The following is a 21,713-nucleotide window of genomic DNA, read 5'->3' as shown; positions in this document are numbered from 1 at the left end:
ATTATATGCACAATAGTAGCAAGCCTTTCTTTTAACAATGGCAACACTTCATAAAGTTAGTTTACCTGTGGTTCAAAGCCCATGTCAAACATTCTGTCTGCCTCATCCAGCACAACATATGTAGCCCGCCGCAGGTTCGTTACTCGACCTGTACAGTAGAAAGTCAGAGAGAAAAAAAAAAGGGGTAGAAAGGCATTAGGTATAAAGATGTCAATTTTACAACTCAACTTTTTATTTCTAAAATTAAATCTTTCAAATGAAAAAGAACTCCTAAAAAACTTCATTTTACTAAGAACACCCCATAAGGCTATAGAAAAGGCCCTCTGGTATCTGGTTGGGTCAAGCCTACTCTTGCGTACCATCGCATGGCTAGGAGGACCTGTAAATTCAGCCCTCTCCAAGCACACATCTTAAAACTAAGACTGAGGTGGAGCCTGGAGCCAGGTCAGGCATTTTATGACAGCAGTCACCTAGGAAAGAACATATTAGAGATTACAGCGCATGTGTGGGAAGCAGAGAACCCATACTAAATGCTTCAGATAAATTGTCCGCTGGTTACCCTGGAGAACAAATCACACAGATGTCAACGTAGTGCTAGTGTTTTAGACTATAAATTGTTAAGCAGTGGATACCAGTGTACCCAGAAATGTTAAGGGAGAACATACAGAGGTAAATGCCCCTTCCACACTTCATATTGTGTTTAGCTTAAAAAGTTATTTTACTGTTTTTGACATCTTGTCTCTTAAATGCTTTGAAGAACATGTGGCTCAACCACTGTCTCATAATACAAAGAGGTGTCTAAAACAGGTACACACAGATATCCACCTACCAAAGGGCATTATAGAGTCTGAAAAAAACAACACATTGAAATGTGAAGACAGTTCTAGTCAACAGGCTCAAATCACAATTCCCTCTTGGAGCAGCAGATAATGACAATCTTCAAACACCTTACCATCCTTCCAGTCGTTGTGTTGCTCTAATCGTTGCACTCTGACAAAATGCTGAAAAACCTACCTTACCAGAGAGCAGTCTTGGAATTCCAGTTCTACTTATCTTGCACGGATATTTTTTTTCCACAGAAGTTAAACAATGTAACAGTTTAGTAAAGGTTTTTTTGCAGAGCATAAAGTGATAAAAACAGACAAGTTCAACATGCAAATGACTATATGAAATCCATTACGCTGACATGATTGGGTTAGAGCGGTAGAACATCTACATAGGAATATATGAGGGATCCAAAACAATTACTTCAAGAAGAAATTAAACTTGGTTAAGTTGGGTAGCACAAGTGGCCATCTTGCTTTAGACTCATTGTCACTGTTTTTTTTGGCGTTTTTATATTTATAGCAAACACACACAAAAGAAAAACTGGGGACACATACTATGACTAATGGCTGGTAACCAAGGCCTTAGAGTGTAAGGTGACTGAGTAGCTTTATTGTATTCAGATATGGCCCAGTTAACGTCACTTTTCCCACCTACTACTACAGGCGCTACCTATCACTTCCCACTAAGAGAACCCCTTTCACTAATGCTGGCCCAAGGCTCGTTTAGCAATTCTTTTTATAAGAGGCTATCAGTTCATGTACAGTATATGACTACTGTATGCAAATACTTAAAGACTTGTCGGTTAAAGTACCTACTTACATTCCCCATGTAATAATTCTACAGCATCTATTCTATGTTATACCATTTATTTGTGCTAGACGTTTTATAAATACATTACTAGCTGTTTGCAATGGAGGTCCACTTGGATGTTAACAGTTGGGAGTGTTCCCTTGCAGTGTTGGACAAGGGCAGCACCGGTTGCATGTCAGACTGTTCAGGGACACACCTTCAACTGGTAACATCCCTCTGGGCCTTCACCACAAACTACTAGCAATTAATTCACAACTTCTAGCAGGAATAAATAAATAAATACATGGCACAACAGAGTTCTAAGAGATGCTCCAGAATTGTTACATGAGGAATGTAAGCAGTTACTTAGACATGTCAGGAGAAGACACTGGTCCTCTTTAAAGGGTTTTTCTGGTACATAAATATAAAGGCCTAGTTTCAGGATATTTCATCAGATTCGTAAGGATCTGACAACCAGTATTGCTGTTTCTTGCAGCCGTCAGGAACTATACAGTCAATGAAAGGCTCTGCCCAATGTCTCTGGCCCCAAGGTACTGCAGCTCAGCTGTTGTCCATTTCAATTGCAGTACCCGGCATGGTCACTACACAGTGAACAGAACCTTGCATTTCTGGCTCCATCCAATGTGCCTGCGATTGCCTGGTACTGATGAACTGCCCTGAGGATAGGCCATGAATATCTGAGAACCCCTTTAATGTATTGCTCACTTTCTACAGGAAGGCCCACAAAAAAGTAGTCCATCTCCAAATCAAACTGTCTAATAGTGTCTTAGTTGTCCACAGTGGCCAATCAGAGCTCAGATTTTTTTTTTCAGAGCCCTGCAGGAACTAAAAGCCGAGTAACGATTGGTTGCTATGGGCAACTAAGAGCAGATTTTTTTTTTAGTTTGCTAAAAGTGGCCTATTGTGTCAGAAAACATGGTGTTCTATCTGGAAAAGCGAATAGTTATTGAGGAAGGCATTGGGCAAAGCAGATCGATTAAGAAAACACAAGAGACCTTTGCTGACAAGTACCCAGGAACAAAACCACCAGCTAAACGTATTCAGAGCTTGGTTCGAAAAAAGGCATTCAACTGGCTCTATTGCAAATATGAAGAAACCGAGGCCTCCATCGATCAGGGCGGCTGAATTTGTGCATGAAATTCAGCAGCGGATTGCAAGCAGCCCTCAAAAATCAACTCAAAGACTCTCAGCAAGTTGGTGTAGCCACAAATCGCCACTTCAAGACCAGAAAATTGGCATTTGGTGCACAGTGTCAGGAACATTAATAGTGGTCCAATTGTGTTCAAATCAACAGGTTTACAACAAATTAACTGCAGAAGAAAAAATGGCCTGCTTCTTCCAACAAGATGGGGCAACATGCCACACCTCACAGAACTCACTGGCACGGCTTCATGAGGAGTGAACTGTGAGCAAGGGGTTATAGCCACCATGTTCCCCAGACATGCCCACATGAGATTTCTATCTGTGGGGAAATCTAAAACAGAAAGTGTCCACTAACAATCCATGTACCATGTATGAACTCAGGGAAAACATCACAAACACTATCCACAACATAATCAGACATGCCCAAAGATGCATACATGTAAACGGGGGCCACTTTCAGCATCTTTTGTGACTTGTGGGCAAGTACAATAAAGACAATCCACTTGCTCGTTCATCTGGTCACACTATCATTGGAGGCGGGCTACTTTTTCATGGGCCACCCTGTATTAAGTGATGGCTTCTCCTCTGGATAGACCCCTTTATTTATTTGGGCATAGCTACTGTTTGAAACAAAGAACAATAAATGGCAACCTCAATCTACTGTCTAGTAACCAGGTTTTTTCTTAAACCAAAAAAGGACAAGATCACTTACTATAACAGGGATTTACTTGCAATTAAATATTACAGCTCTTTGTATTGAAACTTTAATATACAATATATCAATACAGAGCAGTCCCTAAAACATAAGCCTAATGCATATTGGTTATTAGACTGTTTCAGCAGTCTCAGTGCTGGCGGCCACATTTTCTAAATCCCTTCAAAAGTCCTTTTAAGTTAAATTTACTTTAAGTTATAGAGCAAAGAAAACTAAAGGACAAAGGAACCCCATGCTACAGGAACAAGTGCTTTAGAGAACATCCTACGATGCAGTATATAACCTGGACTGTATGGTTTATCGCACAGATTGTCTATGTTATGTAAAATACACAACCCTATTTAAGAACTGGAAAGCTAGTATCATGTGGAAGCTGGTAATGTAAAATCCCCTGACAGCAGCAAGTTTCTACAGGGCATTTTTAAAATCGGCCTTATGGTCAGCAGATCCACCAAATGTTACAGCGCCGAACAGTATAACTATGATTCAAATTTTGAATGTGCTGTGTGTAAACCCTCCCCAATAGAAAATAAATTACTACGAGTCCAATAGATTGACTATATGAGAATGAATATAATATATCTCTATCTATCTATATCTCTCTATGTATGTGACCCGAGAGAGAAACCAGGACACCTTACTATTTTCATTACAGCATATAATTGCTGTGTAACTTTTTTGCTCAACAGGACTACAAAATTGATGGCACATGGTCAGAGAAGCTGCTGAGCCCATGTGATCAATGTTGGCCGAGCAGCTCCTTTATTGTGCTGGCTAAATCGGGAGAAGTCTAAGACAGGCCATCAATGTAGCTCAGAAGAACCCTTAAGTTTCAAATAAAAGTTCTAGATAAAGCAAAACAAATACATTTGTAAAATAAAGATAAAAGAAAATATCAATCACAATAAATAAAAGAAATTACCATTGTTTGCAGCTAACATGTCAATCATGCGACCTGGGGTACAGACTATAATCTCCGCACCTCGCTTGAGTTCAGCAATCTGGAAAGAAGGAAGAGTAAGAAATCAGTAATATGAAGCTGTAAATCATGGATCCAAGTGGAAAAATCGTTTTAAGTAAGCTTCAGTACTGCTTCTTATTACTGGTAGCCTAAAAGCTATATAACAGCAAAACGGCTTCCCTTCATTTAAGTGGTATGCACAATCTCCTGCTCCACAACCAATGGGGGTTTAGGTAAATAAGGAATTTGGTGGATATTATCGGGTGGCAAAATATATAAAATGACCAAAATCTGTCCGGCTTGCCTCTATTACAACGATATGTTAGGGTAATTTCAATTTCAATGACAAGAATGCCCAATGCGCAAAACATGTTGTGTGTGGGGGCATCATTTACCATGATGTCCTCTCCTGTGACAGGGCCGGCATTAGGCTTTATAGACCTCCGCTGCACGATATGTACTGACAGCATTATGCAAGTACAAATCATAATGAGAAATAATGCTCCCACATGGAGCATCTTCCCCACAGTGGACTAAAATTAGCCTTAGGGTACCTGCACATGGGTGCAGATCAATGTGTAGAAGACTTGTATCCGCACTAAAATCCGCAATTTCAAAACAGTGGTTTCAGAAGCGGATGTGATTAGGTTTGCTGCAGATCTCACCCTTTATTGGAAAAGGGTGAAATCCACAGCTAAAACCACAAACATAATTGACATGCTGCAGATTTGAAAACCTGCATGATAGATCAATTTCTGCAGAAAAAAAATCTGCAAATTGTACATGAGATTTATGTACCGCAGTCTCATACACTTTGCTGGTACTGTACAGATTCCACAATGTGTGCCGGTGGCCTCAGTGTGTCACTACTCCTAAGGCTACTTTCACACCTGCGTTCAGGTGTCCGCTCGTGAGCTCCGTTTGAAGGGGCTCACAAGCGGCCCTGAACGCAGCCGTCTGGCCCTAATGCATTCTCAGTGGAGGCGGATCCACTGAGAATGCATCCGTCTGCCAGCGCTCAGCCTCCGCTCAGTGAGCGGACACCTGAACGCTGCAAGCAGCGTTCGGGTGTCCGCCTGGCCGTGCGGAGGCGAGCGGATCCTTTCCGACTTATAATGGAAGTCAATGGGGACGGATACGCTTGAAGATGACACCATATGGCTCAATCTTCAAGCGGATCCGTCCCCCATTGACTTTCAATGTAAAGTCGGAACGGATCCGCTCAGGCTACTTTCACACTTAGAAATTTTTCTAAGTTATAATGCAGACGGATCCGTTCTGAACGGAGCCACCGTCTGCATTAATATGAGCGGATCCGTTCAGAACGGATCCGCTCAAACGCTAGTGTGAAAGTAGCCTAAGTCTGCATCTTGTTTAATCTATACCAGAGGTCAGCAACCTTCGGCACTCCAGATGTGGTGAAACTGCAACTCCCAGAATGCACACTTGCTTGGCTGTTCTCAGAACTCCCATAAAAATGAGTGGAGCATGCTGGGAGTTGTAGTTTCACAACAGCTGGAGTGCCAGAGGTTGCTGATCCCTGATCTATACGATGAAAGGCCATGCTGAATAAAAGGCTATTAATTCTAAGCACGCATAATCTGTCAAAAAAAAAAAAAAAACACAGTGCACATTCTGCAGGAACATATTTTTTTCAGATACCTGTTCACTGATGCCGGTTCCTCCGTATACACAGACTACCCTCAGTCCAAGAGTCTTGGAGAACTTCTTGCACTCTTTTGTTATTTGTAAAGCCAGCTCTCTAGTAGGCGTCATTATGACAGCTAAAAAGAAAGATATCAAACAATTCAGAATTTTATGAACACAGTATTAAGAAATTTACTCTTAAAAAAGAATAAAGAAGTTTTCAAGCCCAAGATTCCCCCCCTCTCCCCAAAACAAATGGCCAAGGTAATGTTATACTATAATAAACAAAAAACAGTAATACTTTCCTTACCAATCTCCTTCTGCTCCTAGGCCCCGAGTAGTGATGTCACGCCATGTTAACGCTGGAGCCCAGTAAATCAATACAGTCAGGGGACCAAGGAAGCATCAGCACAGGGACTGGTAAGGTTAGTATTACGCCTATTATTTTATTCAAGGGGTTATCCTTTGGATAGGTCATCATTATCACATAGTTGTGGGTCCAAGTTTTGGCCCCCTCACTGATGGCGGTTTCAGGAAGCTGAAGGCGAGCGCTGTGGCCTTCTGACAGCTTTCCAAGCACAGAGCCGTAAATTTTATAGCGGCCGTGCTAGTTATTGCTGCTCTGCCTCATTGGCTTGAATCGAAGTAGCCACATGATCAATGTATAATGCGGTCACTGGCCTAGGAAGAGGCTGTGGAGCTCCGTTATCTTCTGACAACCCTTCTCATCAGCGCCCACGCCAGCTCAAAATTTACATCCCAGAAGCCTGTAGGCACAGACTGTTTGGTGCCTTATGCTACTTTCACACTCGTGTTCAGAGCGGATCCGTCTGCATTATACTGTAGAAAAAATTCTAAGTGTGAAAGTAGCTTCAGACAGATCCGTCCAGACTTTACATTGAAAGTCAATGGGGGACGGATCAGTTTGAAAATTGAGCCATAGTGTGTCATATTCAAACAGATCCGTCCCCATTGACTTACATTGTAAGTCTGGACGGATCCGTTTGCCTCCACACGGCCAGGCGGACACCCGAACGCTGCAAGCAGCGTTCAGGTGTCCGCTCACTGAGCGGAGCGGAGGCCAACGCTGCCAGACTGAGGCATTCTGAGCGGATCCGCATCCACTCAGAATGCATTAGGGCTGGACGGATGCGTTCAGGGCCACTTGTGAGAGCCTTCAAACGGAACTCACAAGCGGAGCCCCGAACGTAAGTGTGAAAGTAGCCTTAACCGTCGTCAAATGAATTAGGCCACAGCTTACATCATGTATTTTAAAAGTTAACTAAACACTGAAAAATTAACGACATGTCAGAAATTTTTATGTTGGGAGTCCAGGTGATTGCTAAAAAATCGATAGGGCAAAAGAACTCAGAGCTGTGCCCCTTCGTTTTTCATCAGCGCCACTTGGTGGTCCTGTGGGAGTAGTGTGCAGGTCCTTAGAAAGTACACTCATTGACAAAAAACAAAAAAAAGCACAAAGGAGGAGTTGATTGAATCAAATGAAACTGTGCGAGAATGTAATGTGAGTGATGATGTGATAAAATAAAAATTCAAGTTTCCCCCCCCCCATCTGGGTCTGCACCAATTACCCCAGAATGAAAAGGTGAAAAACAATTTATTACATTTCTAAAAAAAAAATAACACTTTGCACGGACATAAGCATTCGGATCATATGCTATGAAACTTGAAATGTAGCGAGCCTCCTATTTCTCTGGATCACCCCTGAGATGTCTCAATACCTTGATGTCCACCTGTGGTGAATTCAGTTGATCAGACATGATTCGGACAGACACACACCTGTCTATATAACGCCTTGCAAAGTGACAATGCAGAGCAAAAAAGAAAGCCATGAAGAAGAAAGAACCAAGGGGCACATTTATTAAGCCCGCCAGTCTTAATCCCTATACCTGGCGGTGGATCCTCTGGAGTTATGAAGAAGAGACGGCCTCTACATGACATCGGCGGGTCCGCCGCCAGTTCTAAATGTAAGACCGCTTCCAAGCAATCGTACATTTTGACCATTTTCTATGCCTAAAATAGGCAAAGAAAATGGTAAAGGAGATAGGCCCTTCCCCACCACAGCCACTTTTTTTTGTTAGAACTGGCGTGAGTGGGGAGAAGTCATAGACTGAGGCACAGAGGACTTTTGCACCACAATCTGCAGCAGAAATACACCCAATTTAGGCATAGTTCTGTTTGATAAATTACCCCCTTACTGTAGAGATCAGACATTGTGTGGAAGCACAGAGAAAACAGAAGTATAAAAAAAAATTCTGCAGTTCTTTTAAACTGATGATCTATCCTCTATCCTTATAAATGTGCATGAGCCCCAACAATTATGAAGGCCAGTGTGATCGTGGGAACTTTCATTAAAGCCGTTCTGCAGTTTGTTTAGCCTCTGGATAGATCAGCATCTGATCGGCAGGGGTTGACACCCGGGACCCGCGCCGATCAGCTGTTTGAGAAGGCAGCAGCGCTGGTAGTGCCGCGGCCTTCTCGCTGTTTGCCGCAGGCCCAGTGACGTCACGACTAGTATAACTGGCCTTGGCGCGGCTAAGCTACATTCAAGTGAACAGAGCTTTGCCCCAGAGCTTAGGCCATTGATACTAGTCGCAACGTCACTGGCGACTTCGGTAAACAGCGAAAAGGCCGCAGGGCTACTGCCAGCGCCGATGCCTTCTCAAACAGCTGATCGGCGTGGGTCCCGGGTGTCGGACCCCTGCCGATCAGATGCTGATCTATCCAGAGGCTAGATCATCAGTTTAAACAAACTGCAGAACCCCTTCATAATTGTCAGGGCTCATGCACATTGTGATAGCCGTTTATGCAGTCCACAAAATATGGATACCAGCCATGTGCCTTCTGCATTTTGCGGAATATCAGAATATCCAGCCCATAACAGAACTGTCCTATCCTTGTCCATAATGTGGCTATATTTTTAACAGAACAGCTGTGGACACACTTCCAGAAACTCAGCCATCACTCCAGCAATCTGGGCTTTTTGACAGAGTGGTCAAAAAGAAGCCTCTACTTTTTTTTTTTTTTTTTTTAAAAAGCAAAACAACTAAAAAGGACCGTCAGACTATCTCTGGTCTGATGAAAAGATTGAACTTTATGGCCACAACCAAGCATCATTTCTAGAGGAAACCAGGCAATGTTTATCACCTGCTCTATACCATCATCGCTACAGTGAAGCATGGTGGTGGCATCATGCTGTGGGGGTAGTTTTTCAGTGGCTGGGACAGGAGTCTGGTCAGCATTGAGGGAAAACTGAATAAGGGCTCATGCACACAGCCGCTGATCGGCTGTTCCGTGCACTGGGGACTGCAATTTGCAGTCCCCAATGCACGGACAACAACCGTGCAGATTCTGCAGACGGATCCAGACCCATTAAAACTTTAAGGGGTCAGTGGTCCATCCGCACTTGAAAAAGTAGTGCATGCAAACACAATGTAAGTCGAATCTAAGTGTAACTGATCCGGCGCCCATTGACTCACAATGGATTCAGTGATGATCTACCCTGTTCATTTGGGATATAATACAACTGGAACCGTTCTGAACGTATGTGATGGTTGTATTATATACCAGATGCGTTTTTGCTGAACCCATGACTGATCCAGCATAAATGCAGATGTGAAAGTGGGTATTACCGCGCAACCAATTCTAGCTCTGGGTGCGTTATTTTGTCAATGAGTGTACATGGGGTCCATATACCACACGCTCAGCTCTCAGAGGACAGCTGAGAAAACTAGATTTAAAAAAAATTATATTAATTTACCAATCCGTCAGGAGCCCTACTGATCAAAATTTAGGACATGTCAAAATTTCTGTAATACGTTAGTATTTAAAAAACTGCAATTACAAAGCTAGGCCCTTAGTTGCGTATTTAGTTCCATATATTGCATCAGTATTTAAAAGTTCATGCAACATCCCAGAATAAAGTCAAATTATAAGTTGAAATATGCAACTAAAGTGTTCTTTTAATCTAAAAGCCAAAATGTTGTTTTAGATTAAAAGAACACTTTGCATGTTTCAATGGAGTGCTACCTTTATTCTTGGATAAAGGAGTTCAAACCTGGAGTGCCACCAACATAGAAAAACTAATGGAGTTTTACAGCAATTACTATCCTGTGTCCTCTCTGCATAAATGGAACAATGCGCATGCTTGACTGCTGCTACTCCATTCATCTGTATGGGACTGCCAGAGATAGATCACTCTACTCCATTTCTCAACAATTGCATACAGATCTATGGAGTGGTAGTGTGCAAGCTCAACTGCTGCTCCATTCATAAGGGACAAGTTTAACCCCTTCCCGACCAACGCTGTAACAGTACAGAGCAGAGGGACGTGATTTGCCGCCCAGCGCCGTACTATTACGGCCCGCTGATTGGGCCGATGCAGGAGCTGTGCCACCCACCCCATCAGCTGCAGGGGACCAGCTGTTCCTGTTAGCCGGACCCCTGCTGTATGTGCCCGAATCGGTGAAAACAGATGCCGGCGCATTAACCCCTTCTATGTCACGGTCAGCGCTGATCGTGGCATAGATGTTTTGCTGCAGGTGAGGGAGACCATCGGGTCCACGCGCTGCTGTGGCGGGGACCCGATGGGTGAGAAGGCAGTCCGATGCTGTGCAGAGGCGGCCCAATGCCCTGCACGGCATCGGGACCTGCCTTCTACGGGCGCCCAGGAGATCCAGCTCCAGGCTAGATCTCCTAGGCAACCTGTTTGTGTACTACCCACTATAGTACACAAACAGGCAACGCATTGCAGAGGGGATCAGACCCCCAAAAGTTGAAGTCCCAAAGTAAAAAAAAAAAAATATATCAGTTTCAAGTAAAAGACAAAAAAAATCATTTTCCCCTGATAAAAAAAAAAAATAAGAAACAAAATATTCACCATTGCCGCGTCCGTAACAACCGGCTCTATAAATATATCACATGATCTATGGGGGGGGGGTGGAATGGCTGTGCGCCTTATAAAGCGAATACTCTGCTGGCCGCTATGCTGCACAGCGCAGTATCATAGTGATGGGAAGTTCGGATCTTTCAGATGAATCGGTTCATTTGAATCAGCTCATTCAAATGAACCGATTCATGAATCGGATCTTCGGTTCACTTCCTGAGCCGGCAGAAGCAAGTGAACTGAAGATCAATGCGCATGCTCAGCTCATCGAATCTTCGGTTCACTTGCCGAGTCGGCTCTAAAGTGAACCGAAGGTCAGGAGGGACTGGCTCCTGGCAAACACGGCTCTGCTGCAGTGAAGCAGACTGTGATGTAGTGGCTATAGTTATTGCAGGGACTCAGATAATTGTCTGAGAGTTTTAGTTAAAAGAATCGTGTCACTGAGTCCCTACCAGACTTCCTGCTCTGCTACAGCATGTAGCAGAGCTGTGTGTGTGTACAGGGTGCATGTAGCAGTGTAGCATGATGCTACACTGCTGCATGCACCTTGTACACACACAGCTCTGCTACATGCTAGATTAATGCCCCCCCCCCTTCCCCCTGGACGGACTTACAGGGAGCCTGGCAGGGACTCGGACGGTGACTCATGGTTCTTTTAACTCAGACGATTCTCTGAGTCCCTGCGACTCCCCCTGTGCTGTGAGTTTGTGCTGGCTGCCTCTGATTGGTTGGAGGGCGGGAAGGGGCGGGGCTAGTGTCCACTATCGGCTCCTATTACACTGCCTGCTCTATGCTGATCTGACTGAGCCGTTTCATTCGGATCAGCTCAGAGGAACCGACTCTTCCGGATCAGTGAACTGAATGGGTTCAAAAGAACGATTCGTTCATGATCCGGACATCACTACAGTATCAGTGTGGAGGGAGGCGGCGGCAACACTCATGGCGGGGCCCGGTGCAGTGACTAATACACCGGGCCCCGCAACATTCAATTTGATCTATATCTAATTGTATATGCTCTGTACGGTACTTACTGTAGTACCGTAAGTATAGCATGACAGAGTGCCGCCTGCCCCAGCTCCCTCTGTCATGCGCCGCCTGCGGTTTCACCCCCCTCCAGGTTCCGTCCTGTCCACACAGCAGCCGTTACCTGCGCACCCGGCCGATCCTCTGCCTCTCCCGCCTGCCGTCATGCGTTCCAACGTGGAGCGCATCACGTGACCGCCGCGCGGTGAGCCGGAAGGGGCCGCCGGCACGGTCCAGCCGTGCTCCCTGTACCTCAAAGCCATTGCAGTTCATTCACCGGGTCCCCAGCATCGTCCCCCATAGATCCCCCTCTGATGTGACATGCAGGATGCTGTGATGTTCATGACATACCGTCAATGTTGCGATTCCCGGCGGCGCCCGAGCCGCCCCACGCTGGGCCGCTCGCATCCAGCTCCCTAATAAACATCTGAAACCATGTCTCCACAATGCTCCTCCGGCTTCTGTGTGGTAGATTCTCACACAGAAGCAGCAGTGGGCTCGGCACTGGGGTGATGATGCTGGGGGCGCCCCCGCTCCCCCATGTAGCAGAGCTAGGTGTTCCACACACGGCTCTGCTATGCCCAGCAGCTTAAACTGTTAGCTGCACCAGCCTGCATCCATTAATGGTGCCCCATCTTCCGGGTTGTCTGGGGTCGTGGGTGCCGGCGGCTCCTCGGGGGCCCACGCTTGTCCATAACTCGCACTTGCATGCGGTGCTGGCGGAGCGGCCGCAGGACAACCCGTGGACGGGAGGGGTTCCCGTTTCTCGCGACCCGTGAGAAACCCTTTTGGTGCGACATTGGTTCCGCAGTTGGTAGTTGCGAAAAGGGTCATGGGTGCTACACAGCGTGTCTAACTGCCTTAATAAACGGTTGCATTCCTTCCCATTTACCCTGCTGCCAGTTCAGGAGTTGTCACATCCTCCCACCAGCTCCGGACCCTTGCCCGGGCATCCACTGTCACGGCTAGCGTCCGCATGGCTGCCGTCACTCATTCCGGTCGAGTGGTGGCCGCCATGGTTCTGTGACAGAGGAAAGTCTAACAGGTTTTCAACACATCCTTCTTCCATACTCTCCTGTCTGCAGGAACGTCCTCCCTTCACATTTCTTTCCTCTCACTTTCTTGCACTTCAATCCCCCCCCCCCCCCTGCCCCATTTGTCAGGGGTCTTTCTCTCACCACAGGTACGCCCTGCATTACCTCCTTTCCATTTGTCGTTTCTATTTCCTGTGTCCTATCCCTCTCTGCCTTCTCTGTGGGTCACGCAACCCATGTCATTTCACGCTGGTGCGCCGCATCACGCATTCTCACACCAACCTCCTGGCCTGGTACACCCAGGCCCCACGTTTCCTAACAGTCATCTTTACCAGGTACGCCCTGGACCATTTCTTGCCCTTGTTCACATATTTCCAGCTCCGGCCCCCAGGATTGCCCTGGTACACGTTTCCCTCAGTAGACCCCGTGTTGCTAGTCTTTCCATTCCACGCATTCCCAACGCCGCGCCCGCCTCCGCAGCAGTCACACGTTCGTTTCTGGCACCAGTACCATCATACCCCATGAACATCTGGTCACGTCCCAGTCACAGTTCATGAAGTCAACATGTACGGTCTTGTTCTTTCAGGTGCTAGAATTTATTCATCTTGTTCCAGGTAAGTAGAAGGCATGATTAGTTATTCCGGCCTCCCGACATAGCCAATCGTGGCAACATATACAGTTTTTTTTTCAGGTGAAACCCCTTTAAATCTCGGCACAAACAGCTCTGGTGAATTAAGGCAAGTTGACAATCACGCCTAGCAAGGGGACTACGCGTCCCCTGGTCACCGGCCAGATGTAAGACCCCCCCCCCCACCTCGCTGCGAGCATTCCCCGGCAGCGCCACTCGCACTCATTCCCCAATCATCTCCCGCCAGCTTCCCTCATGTCCCTCTTAGTTTTTCAGCTTAAAAAACATGTCTCACGTTTCCGACCTCGAGGACGCTCTGTCAACCGCTGTACACGATGTCGGAGCGAGCAAGCAGTTCATCCTACCGGACTTGGACAATCCCCAAGATGATCGCCGAGCTGAACAAGCAAGGGATCCACCATTCGGCCACAGCCCGTAAGGCCGAACTATAACGCTTTTTTGTTTCCGGAGCCATTCACGGGGTCCACGGAACAAGTCTCCATGTTGACCATCCAGTTGTCCCTAACGCAACTGCACGCCACCATCAACAACCTGTCCAGTTCCATCTGCGACAAATACCAGACTCCAGGCAGTCGAAAGCAGGGACGAGTCACCTTCCGCTCCCACCAGTCGCTCCCCGGGTAATTCCACTTCCCGGCCTTCTTCCCCGGGTAGGTTTAGGCCTACAGTCGTTGCTGGGCTCTCTCAATTTCGCCACCTGTATCATGCCACAGGGTCGATACTTCACGTAAAGACTCCAATTGTTGCCTACAGCCGCAACACAAGACTCACTGATTCAGCTGGACCGAGAAGCCCTGGCCGACCTAGCCATGTGGAGGGTCTTCCTATCAGAATGGAATGGCATCTCCCTGTTCATCCCTCACTGGAGTCCCACCAGTCCGACCGTGTATTCCGATGCAGCCGCATCCGTCGGGTTCGGTGCCTTATTTAGCCAACAGTGGTTCGCGGACTCCTGGCCCTCCCGAATCCACTCGGACCCTCAGGCCATTCAGTCCTCTTCTCTCCTATAGTTATATTACATCGTGGCAGCCGCGCAAGTCTGGGGCAAAGAATGGAGCAACATGCCAGTATGCTTCATCACTGACAACAGCACAGTAGTCGACATCCTCACCAAAGGCAGGTCCAGCTTGACCCCCCCCCCCCGGATTTCATTTCCCTAATCTTGGACTAGACAGGCACATATCAGTGGCTCAGTCTCTCATCCCCAAGTCCCTGTCCGAGAACTCCACCAGGAACTACCAGTCAGGTTGGAAGGCTTTCAATTTTATTTATTTTTCTTACCTTCATCCTAGGGGCAACGCGAGCGAAGTCATATTCATCATGGCTTTCCTGGCATACTGCCACAAAGACCTACGCCTTTCGTACAGTGCCATCAGGTTGTATCTGTCGGGGGTCCAGCATCACCTCATGATCAATCATCCGGACAGCAACTCCATTTTTTCCTCCCATGCCTTAAAAGCCACATTGCGGGGTATTCAGAAGAGCTCAAACAAGTCCGAACCCTCCAGGCAACCCATCTCAGGGGACTTGTTCAGGAAAATCTCATCCTCCGGAGACGGCAGTCCTTTTGGCCCATTCAGAAGCAGCATTCTCAAAGCTGCCATCTATCTAAGTTTTTACGGCTTTCTCCGGCCTGGGGTATTCACCAGCACCTCTCCTCAGAATACAGGCCCCGTACTAAGCCAACTCACCCGCAGACATGAGCGTTTCATATTCACCTTACCCATTTCCAAAACCTCGCAAATAGGGCCCCCCGTATGCATTGAATATTTCCCTACTACCAACCCTTGGTGCCCTGTGACCGTCCTCCAGCGAGCCCTCTCCTCCTTTCCCCTTCACCGCCACTTTCGTCCTCGCAGTTCAAACACATGCGCAGCCTCGCATTAGGTTTAGGGTTCGTCCTCCGCGCCATTTATTTTGGATCGGAGCCGCCGCATCCAAACACGGGGTCCCCGCTCATATCATACGCAAAATGAGTCGATGGAAGTCATCTTGTTTCTCAAAATACATCCACCATCCAAAAGCCGAAATCGCTAGAGCTTTTCTCCGACTTAGTAGTGTAATGCTACCATCTACAATAAAAGGGTTGTATCAAACATTTCCTACTCGCATTTTTTGCCCCCTTTATTTGGCCTACCCTCGTCACGTGGCTAAGGGCACACCACTAGCCACCTAGTTAGGTTCAGACTCGCATACCAGGACCACAACATTTTGTGTATATATATTTCTGTCACCTTACATCACAAAAAGTGCAACACCAATCGACCAAAAAGGCGTATGTCCCACAAAATGATACCAATAAGGCCTCATGCACACGGTCGCAAATTGGGGGTTGGCAATCCACGGTCGCATGCACCCCGCATCACGGATGCGGACCCATTTACTTGAATCGGTCCGCAATTCCAGAGATGCGGAACACCAAAAACACTGCTGAGTGCTTCCGTGGTTGCGCACCGAAAAAAAATAATTTTGTGGTGCGGACATACCACGGACCCATCCAAATTGAATGGGGCCGGCCCGCTACACGGATGTTGCATGTGCATTGGTCCGTGTGTATGAGGCTTAAAACAGTCACCTCATCCTGCATAAAATTAGCCCCTACATAAGAAAAATGCTCAAAAAATAAACTATAGATCTCAGAACATGGAGACCCAAACATTTTTTTTTTTTTTCAAATATGCTATGGTGTTAAAGTGAAATTAAAAAAAATTTAACTCACCTTAATCCACTTGTTTGAGCAGCCCGGCTTCTCTTCTGTCTTCATCTTTGCTGTGCAGTAGGAATAGGACCTTTGATGATGTCACTGCGCTCATTACATGATCCATCGGTGATGGAGCATGTGATGAGCGCAGTGATGTCATCAAGGGTCCTATTCCTACCGCACAGAAAAGATGAAGACAGAAGAGAAACCGGGCTGCGTGAAAAAGTGGATTAAGGAGAGTTAAATTATATATTTTTTTTAACCCCTCCAGCCCTATTGTACTATGCATTCTGTATTAAGAATGCCATTTTCCCTTAGAACCATAAAAGGGAAAAAAAATAATGATCGGGTCCCCATTCCGATCGTCTCCTAGCCACCGTGCGTGAAAAAAAAATAAAAAAAAAAATTACAAAATCGCATCTGCTGTTGATTGCGGATGCTTGCGATTTTCACGCAGCCCCATTCACTTCAATGGGGCCTGCATTGCGTGGAAAACGCACAAAGAGTAGCATGCTGAGATTTTCACACAACGCACAAGTGATGTGTGAAAATCACCGCTCATCTGCGCAGCCCCATAGAAATGAATGGGTCAGGATTTACTGCGGGTACAACGCGTTCAACTCACGCATCACACCCGCGCGGAAATCTCGCCCGTCTGAAAGAGGCGTAAGGGGGTGTAGTTTCTACAATGGGATCATTTAAGCCCCACAAAGTGACTTCAGACCTGTACTGGTCCTTAAAAAGTGGGTTTTGGAAATTCCTAAAAATTTTAAAGATTTGCTTCTAAACTTCTAACATCCTAAAAAAAATGTAATGACATTTCCAAAATGATGCCAACATAAAGTAGACATATGGGGAATGTTAAGTAATAAATATTTTATAAGGGATCACTGTTTTAACAGCAGAGAAATAGAACATTTGGGATTTTTTTCTTAAATAAAAGGTGAAATATATTGACTCAAATTTATGACTACCATGAAGTACAATGGGTCACAAGAAAATCTCAGAATGGCTTGGATAAATAAAAAAGTGTTATTACCACAAAGTGACATGTCCGATTTCTAAAAAAAATGGCCTGGGCAGGAAGTGATTATCTCTCTCTATATAACTCTATCTATTTAAAAAAAAAATAATAATAATAATATTAAAAAACACTTACTAATTGGTCCTTCCGCTTCTTCAAGGGGTCTCTGGTCCATAATATGGCGAAACATAGGCAGGAGAAAGGCAATTGTTTTTCCACTTCCAGTTTTAGCAATGCCAATTAAATCACGACCAGACATGATTGCAGGAATTGCTTGCGCCTGGATTGGTGTTGGTTTCTCATATGCATGTCTGATGAAAGAATGAACACTTCATTAAAATGGTTTCAGGTAACTAATTTCACTCTGAATGTGATGAAAGGGTTTTCTACAAAGTAAATATTAACGACCTACCCTCAGGATAGATCACCAATATCTGATCAATGGGGCACCCTACCATCAGGTGTTTGATAGGGCAACAGAAGCTATTCAAACAATGCAACACGCGTCCGATTTGTGAAAATGCCGTTATCAGTTTTTCTTTTTACCAGCGGCAAGTACCATTTCTAGCAAATGCATAAAATGGCTTGGATGTGCAAATCGTTCTGATATCTGAATGTCACCTTAGAAAGCCTTTAAAAAGCTGCGTGGTGCCTCTGTCCACCTCTCTAAGGAACAGTAACGTCACAGCTTTATGCGTGAAGATGGCAAGAGTGCGAATATCTTAATACCAACCAGTGTATTACAGGCCCCGACACACATTTAACATCTCACCTCCTCCAAGGAAGCGAGATGCGAAACATCCATCAGGGCCCAAACTACACTGGTCAGTATTAAGATATATACAGTGTGCATTCCCTTATGTGTTTGGCCTTCATAGTTTTTGCACTAGGCACTTTATCCTGTAGGTCAATATAGCTATATTGCTTGCGGTGTGAGATTTTGGTCTGGGCCGTGCTACTGCTAAAAAGAATCTATGCATTGTGATTCTAAATGTTACACACCCAGTCTGGTTCTAGAATTGCATGTTTGCTGCCGCTACTGATATTTAAATGTTATTTGTACAGATTAATATAAGGATATCAAGTGAGATCACGGCATCTAAAGGGACAATAACCCAAAAGAGTATGCTTCCAAGCTTGTTACTGGCATCCTCGGTGGCCAATGAGGATGCCGGTAATTGGTGTAAATGCTCTCAGCGTGAGCAATAGTCAGTAATAAATGCATTTAAAAAAATTCATGATTGTTCTAAATTAAAAATATGGATTTTGTACGCTCAAATATGAGCTAAAATATCATAAGTAAAAAATATATATATATAAAAATATAAAAAGTTTAAATCACCCCCCTTTCCATGTGATAAAAAAAACCTAACAAAAAATATAAAAACCTCACTGGTATCACCGCGACCAAAAACACCCGTACTATTAAAATATTTTTCCAATACAGCAAACGGCATAACAGAAAAAGGGGGCAAAATGGCCTTTGCTTCTCTTACCCAAAACAAATGTAATAAAATGCTATCAAAAAGTCACACACTCCAAAATGGTATCAATAAAAACTACAGATTGTTCTGTAAAAAAAATTAGCCCCCACACAGATCAGAGTATGTGTGAGAAAAAAAAATTTTTATATATATATATATATATATATATATATATATATATATATATATATATATATATATATATATATATATATAGTGATGTAAAAAAATATATATTTTTACAGTATTTAGACATAAAACAAACCTATACATATGGGGTATTGCTGTAATCGTGCTGACAGAGAATGAAGGGCATAGGTCAGTTTTGCGGCAAACAGAACGCCGTGGGGAAAACCCTGTAAAATGGTGGAGGAAACGCAGATTTTTCCAATTACACCGCATTTGGAATATTTTTACCGCTTCCCACTATATTGTATGCCATAATTAATGGTGGCATTAGAAAGTACAACTTGTCCTGCTCTTGCCATCATACAGCTATGTGAATGGAAATATAAAAAGTTATGGCTCAAGGAAGCTAGGGAAGAAAAATGAAAGCGCAAAAACTAAAAACCTCTGGTATCCTAAGGGTTAAAATGAATTGTGGTACTGTGTATATGTTCTATTTGGTGTGGTAGATGTATCCTGATATACACAGTTTGGACTATTAAAGGAGCCATTTTGCCTAGGAGTCATGTGGGCAGTGCCATTTAGTGATTGACCGCTAACTCTGCATAATTAAACATACAGGGAAGGCGATTAATAATTAGGACATCCCCCAAGAGAGCACAGGTTTAACTGTAAAATTACAAGTTATACGGAATCTTTTCCCATAAATCTGTATAGCAATCTGCTCAGCTCCTCCTGCTCTATAACATTCTATCTGAACATTGCACAGCATTTTGGGACAACACGTTTCTTTAAAAGGAATCTGTCAGCCCCAAAACATCCCCCAAACTAGAGTAAGTGGTGTATAGCGTTTGTAAGTGACAGTCTGGTTATCTAGGTTTAATCTTCATACTTTAATTCTGCCGCTGTGCTCCGACAAACCTGCAGTAAGATGTATCGAACAGCAGGCCCCTCAATGCATTTTGCTGCTGGTTTGTGGGAGCACAGTGTCAGAATGGAAGAGAATATGAAGATAAAACTTACAGAACCGGACTCCGCACCACTTACTCCAGTTTGGAGGGGCTGACAGATTTATAAAAAAAAAAAAAAAAAAAAAAAGAAGAAGGGGGGGGAAGGCAGTTAGGGGGTCAGGCAAAGCTGAACCACAAGATTTTTCTTCATGCTTATAAGTGTGTCTTAGGCCCTTGCAGACTAGCGTGTCCGGATGCGTTGCATCTGCGATCAGGTAAAATCGTGTGAGTAGGTACGCAATTGCACTCAGTTTTGACTGCGATTGCGTTCTGATGTTCAGTTTATCGTGTGGGTGCAATGCGTTTTGCACGTGCATTATAAAAAAAGAAAAAAAAAATTACTGTGGTACCCAGAGCCAAACTTCTTCACTGAAGTTCGGGATCGGTGTTCTGTATATTTTATTATTTTCCATTATAACATGGTTATAATGGAAAATAATAGCATTCTTTAATTCTGAATGCTAAGTAAAAGGTCCATTGTGGGGTTAAAAATTTAAAGTAACTCACCTCATCCACTTGATCGTGCAGACAGGCTCGTCTTCTTTCTTCTTCCTGGACCTGGCTGGAAAAGGACCTTTGGTGAAGTCATCGACTTCATCTTCATTCAGCAGGATCTGCTCTGACATCATCGCGCTCACCACGTGGTGAGAGCGATGACATCACCAAAGGTCATTTTCCAGTCAGGTCCTGCAAGAAGAAGGAAGAAAGAAGAGCCCGGCTGCGCGATCAAGTGGATGAGGTGAGTTACATTTTTATGTTTTTAACCTCATAATGGACCTTTTACTTAGAATTCTGAATTAAAGAATGCTATTATTTTCCATTATAACCATGTTATAATGGAAAATAAAGTAAATGGGGTCCCGGGTAACTCATCGCTCGTCTCCTTGGCAACTATGAGTGAAAATCGCATCCGCACTTGCTTGTGATTTTCACACATCTTCTTTCATTTATATGGGGCCTACTTTGCGTTAAAAACGCAGAATATAAAAGATGCTGCGATTTTCATGCAACGCACAAGTGATGCGTGAAAATCAACGCTCATCTGAACAGCCCCATCCAGATCCGGATTCAGTGCAGGTGCAATACGTTCACCTCACGCATTGCACTTGCGTAAAAGGGGTCTTATAGTCTAAAAAAGGAGATTTTTGTATAACTTACCAGTTAAATCTCTTTCTCGCTCTTCCTTGGGGGACACAGACCTTGGGTATAGCTCAGCTCCCTAGGAGGCGTGACACTAAGTAAAACTGTTAAGCCCCTCCTCCATCAGCTATACCCTCAGCCTGGAGATAGAGGCTACCAGTTGCGTGTCCAAGTAGTGAAAGGATAACAACCAATAACGGAAACAACCAGCCAGCAACCCAACGGGGCGCCAGACCATAACCCTGTAACCAAACACAGAAGGGTGGGTGCTGTGTCCCCCAAGGAAGAGCGAGAAAGAGATTTAACTGGTAAGTTATACAAAAATCTCCTTTTCTCGCCCATTTTCCTTGGGGGACACAGACCTTGGGACGTTCAAGAGCAGTCCAAGAAGGGAGGGACCACAAACCCAAGGCGGAACACCACCAGAGCATCAGGAAACCGCTGCCTGCAAAACCAGGCGGCCCAAAGCAGCATCCGCTGATGCATGCGTATGCACCCTATAGAACTTTGTGAAA

The 21,713-nt window shown here is 44.8% G+C and overlaps 1 protein-coding gene across 1 annotated transcript in view; it reads right to left on the bottom strand.

Moving 5' to 3' along the window:
* Positions 1-21,713, bottom strand: part of DDX46 (DEAD-box helicase 46) — a 60,556-nt gene that overhangs the window by 17,944 nt on the left and 20,899 nt on the right. Inside the window, exons 10-13 of the mRNA XM_044280943.1 lie at positions 17,574-17,749; positions 6,120-6,241; positions 4,419-4,497; positions 66-148 (exon numbers count right to left, since the gene is read on the bottom strand). Of these exons, the coding sequence (XP_044136878.1) occupies positions 66-148; positions 4,419-4,497; positions 6,120-6,241; positions 17,574-17,749 (460 nt within the window). The remainder of the gene's footprint in view (positions 1-65; positions 149-4,418; positions 4,498-6,119; positions 6,242-17,573; positions 17,750-21,713) is intronic.

The sequence above is a fragment of the Bufo gargarizans genome, chromosome 2 (genome assembly GCF_014858855.1).
Source record: "Bufo gargarizans isolate SCDJY-AF-19 chromosome 2, ASM1485885v1, whole genome shotgun sequence".
Taxonomy (NCBI): domain Eukaryota; kingdom Metazoa; phylum Chordata; class Amphibia; order Anura; family Bufonidae; genus Bufo; species Bufo gargarizans.
The sequence above is the reverse complement of the archived record's forward strand: the minus strand, read 5'-3'. Positions and strand labels throughout refer to the sequence as shown.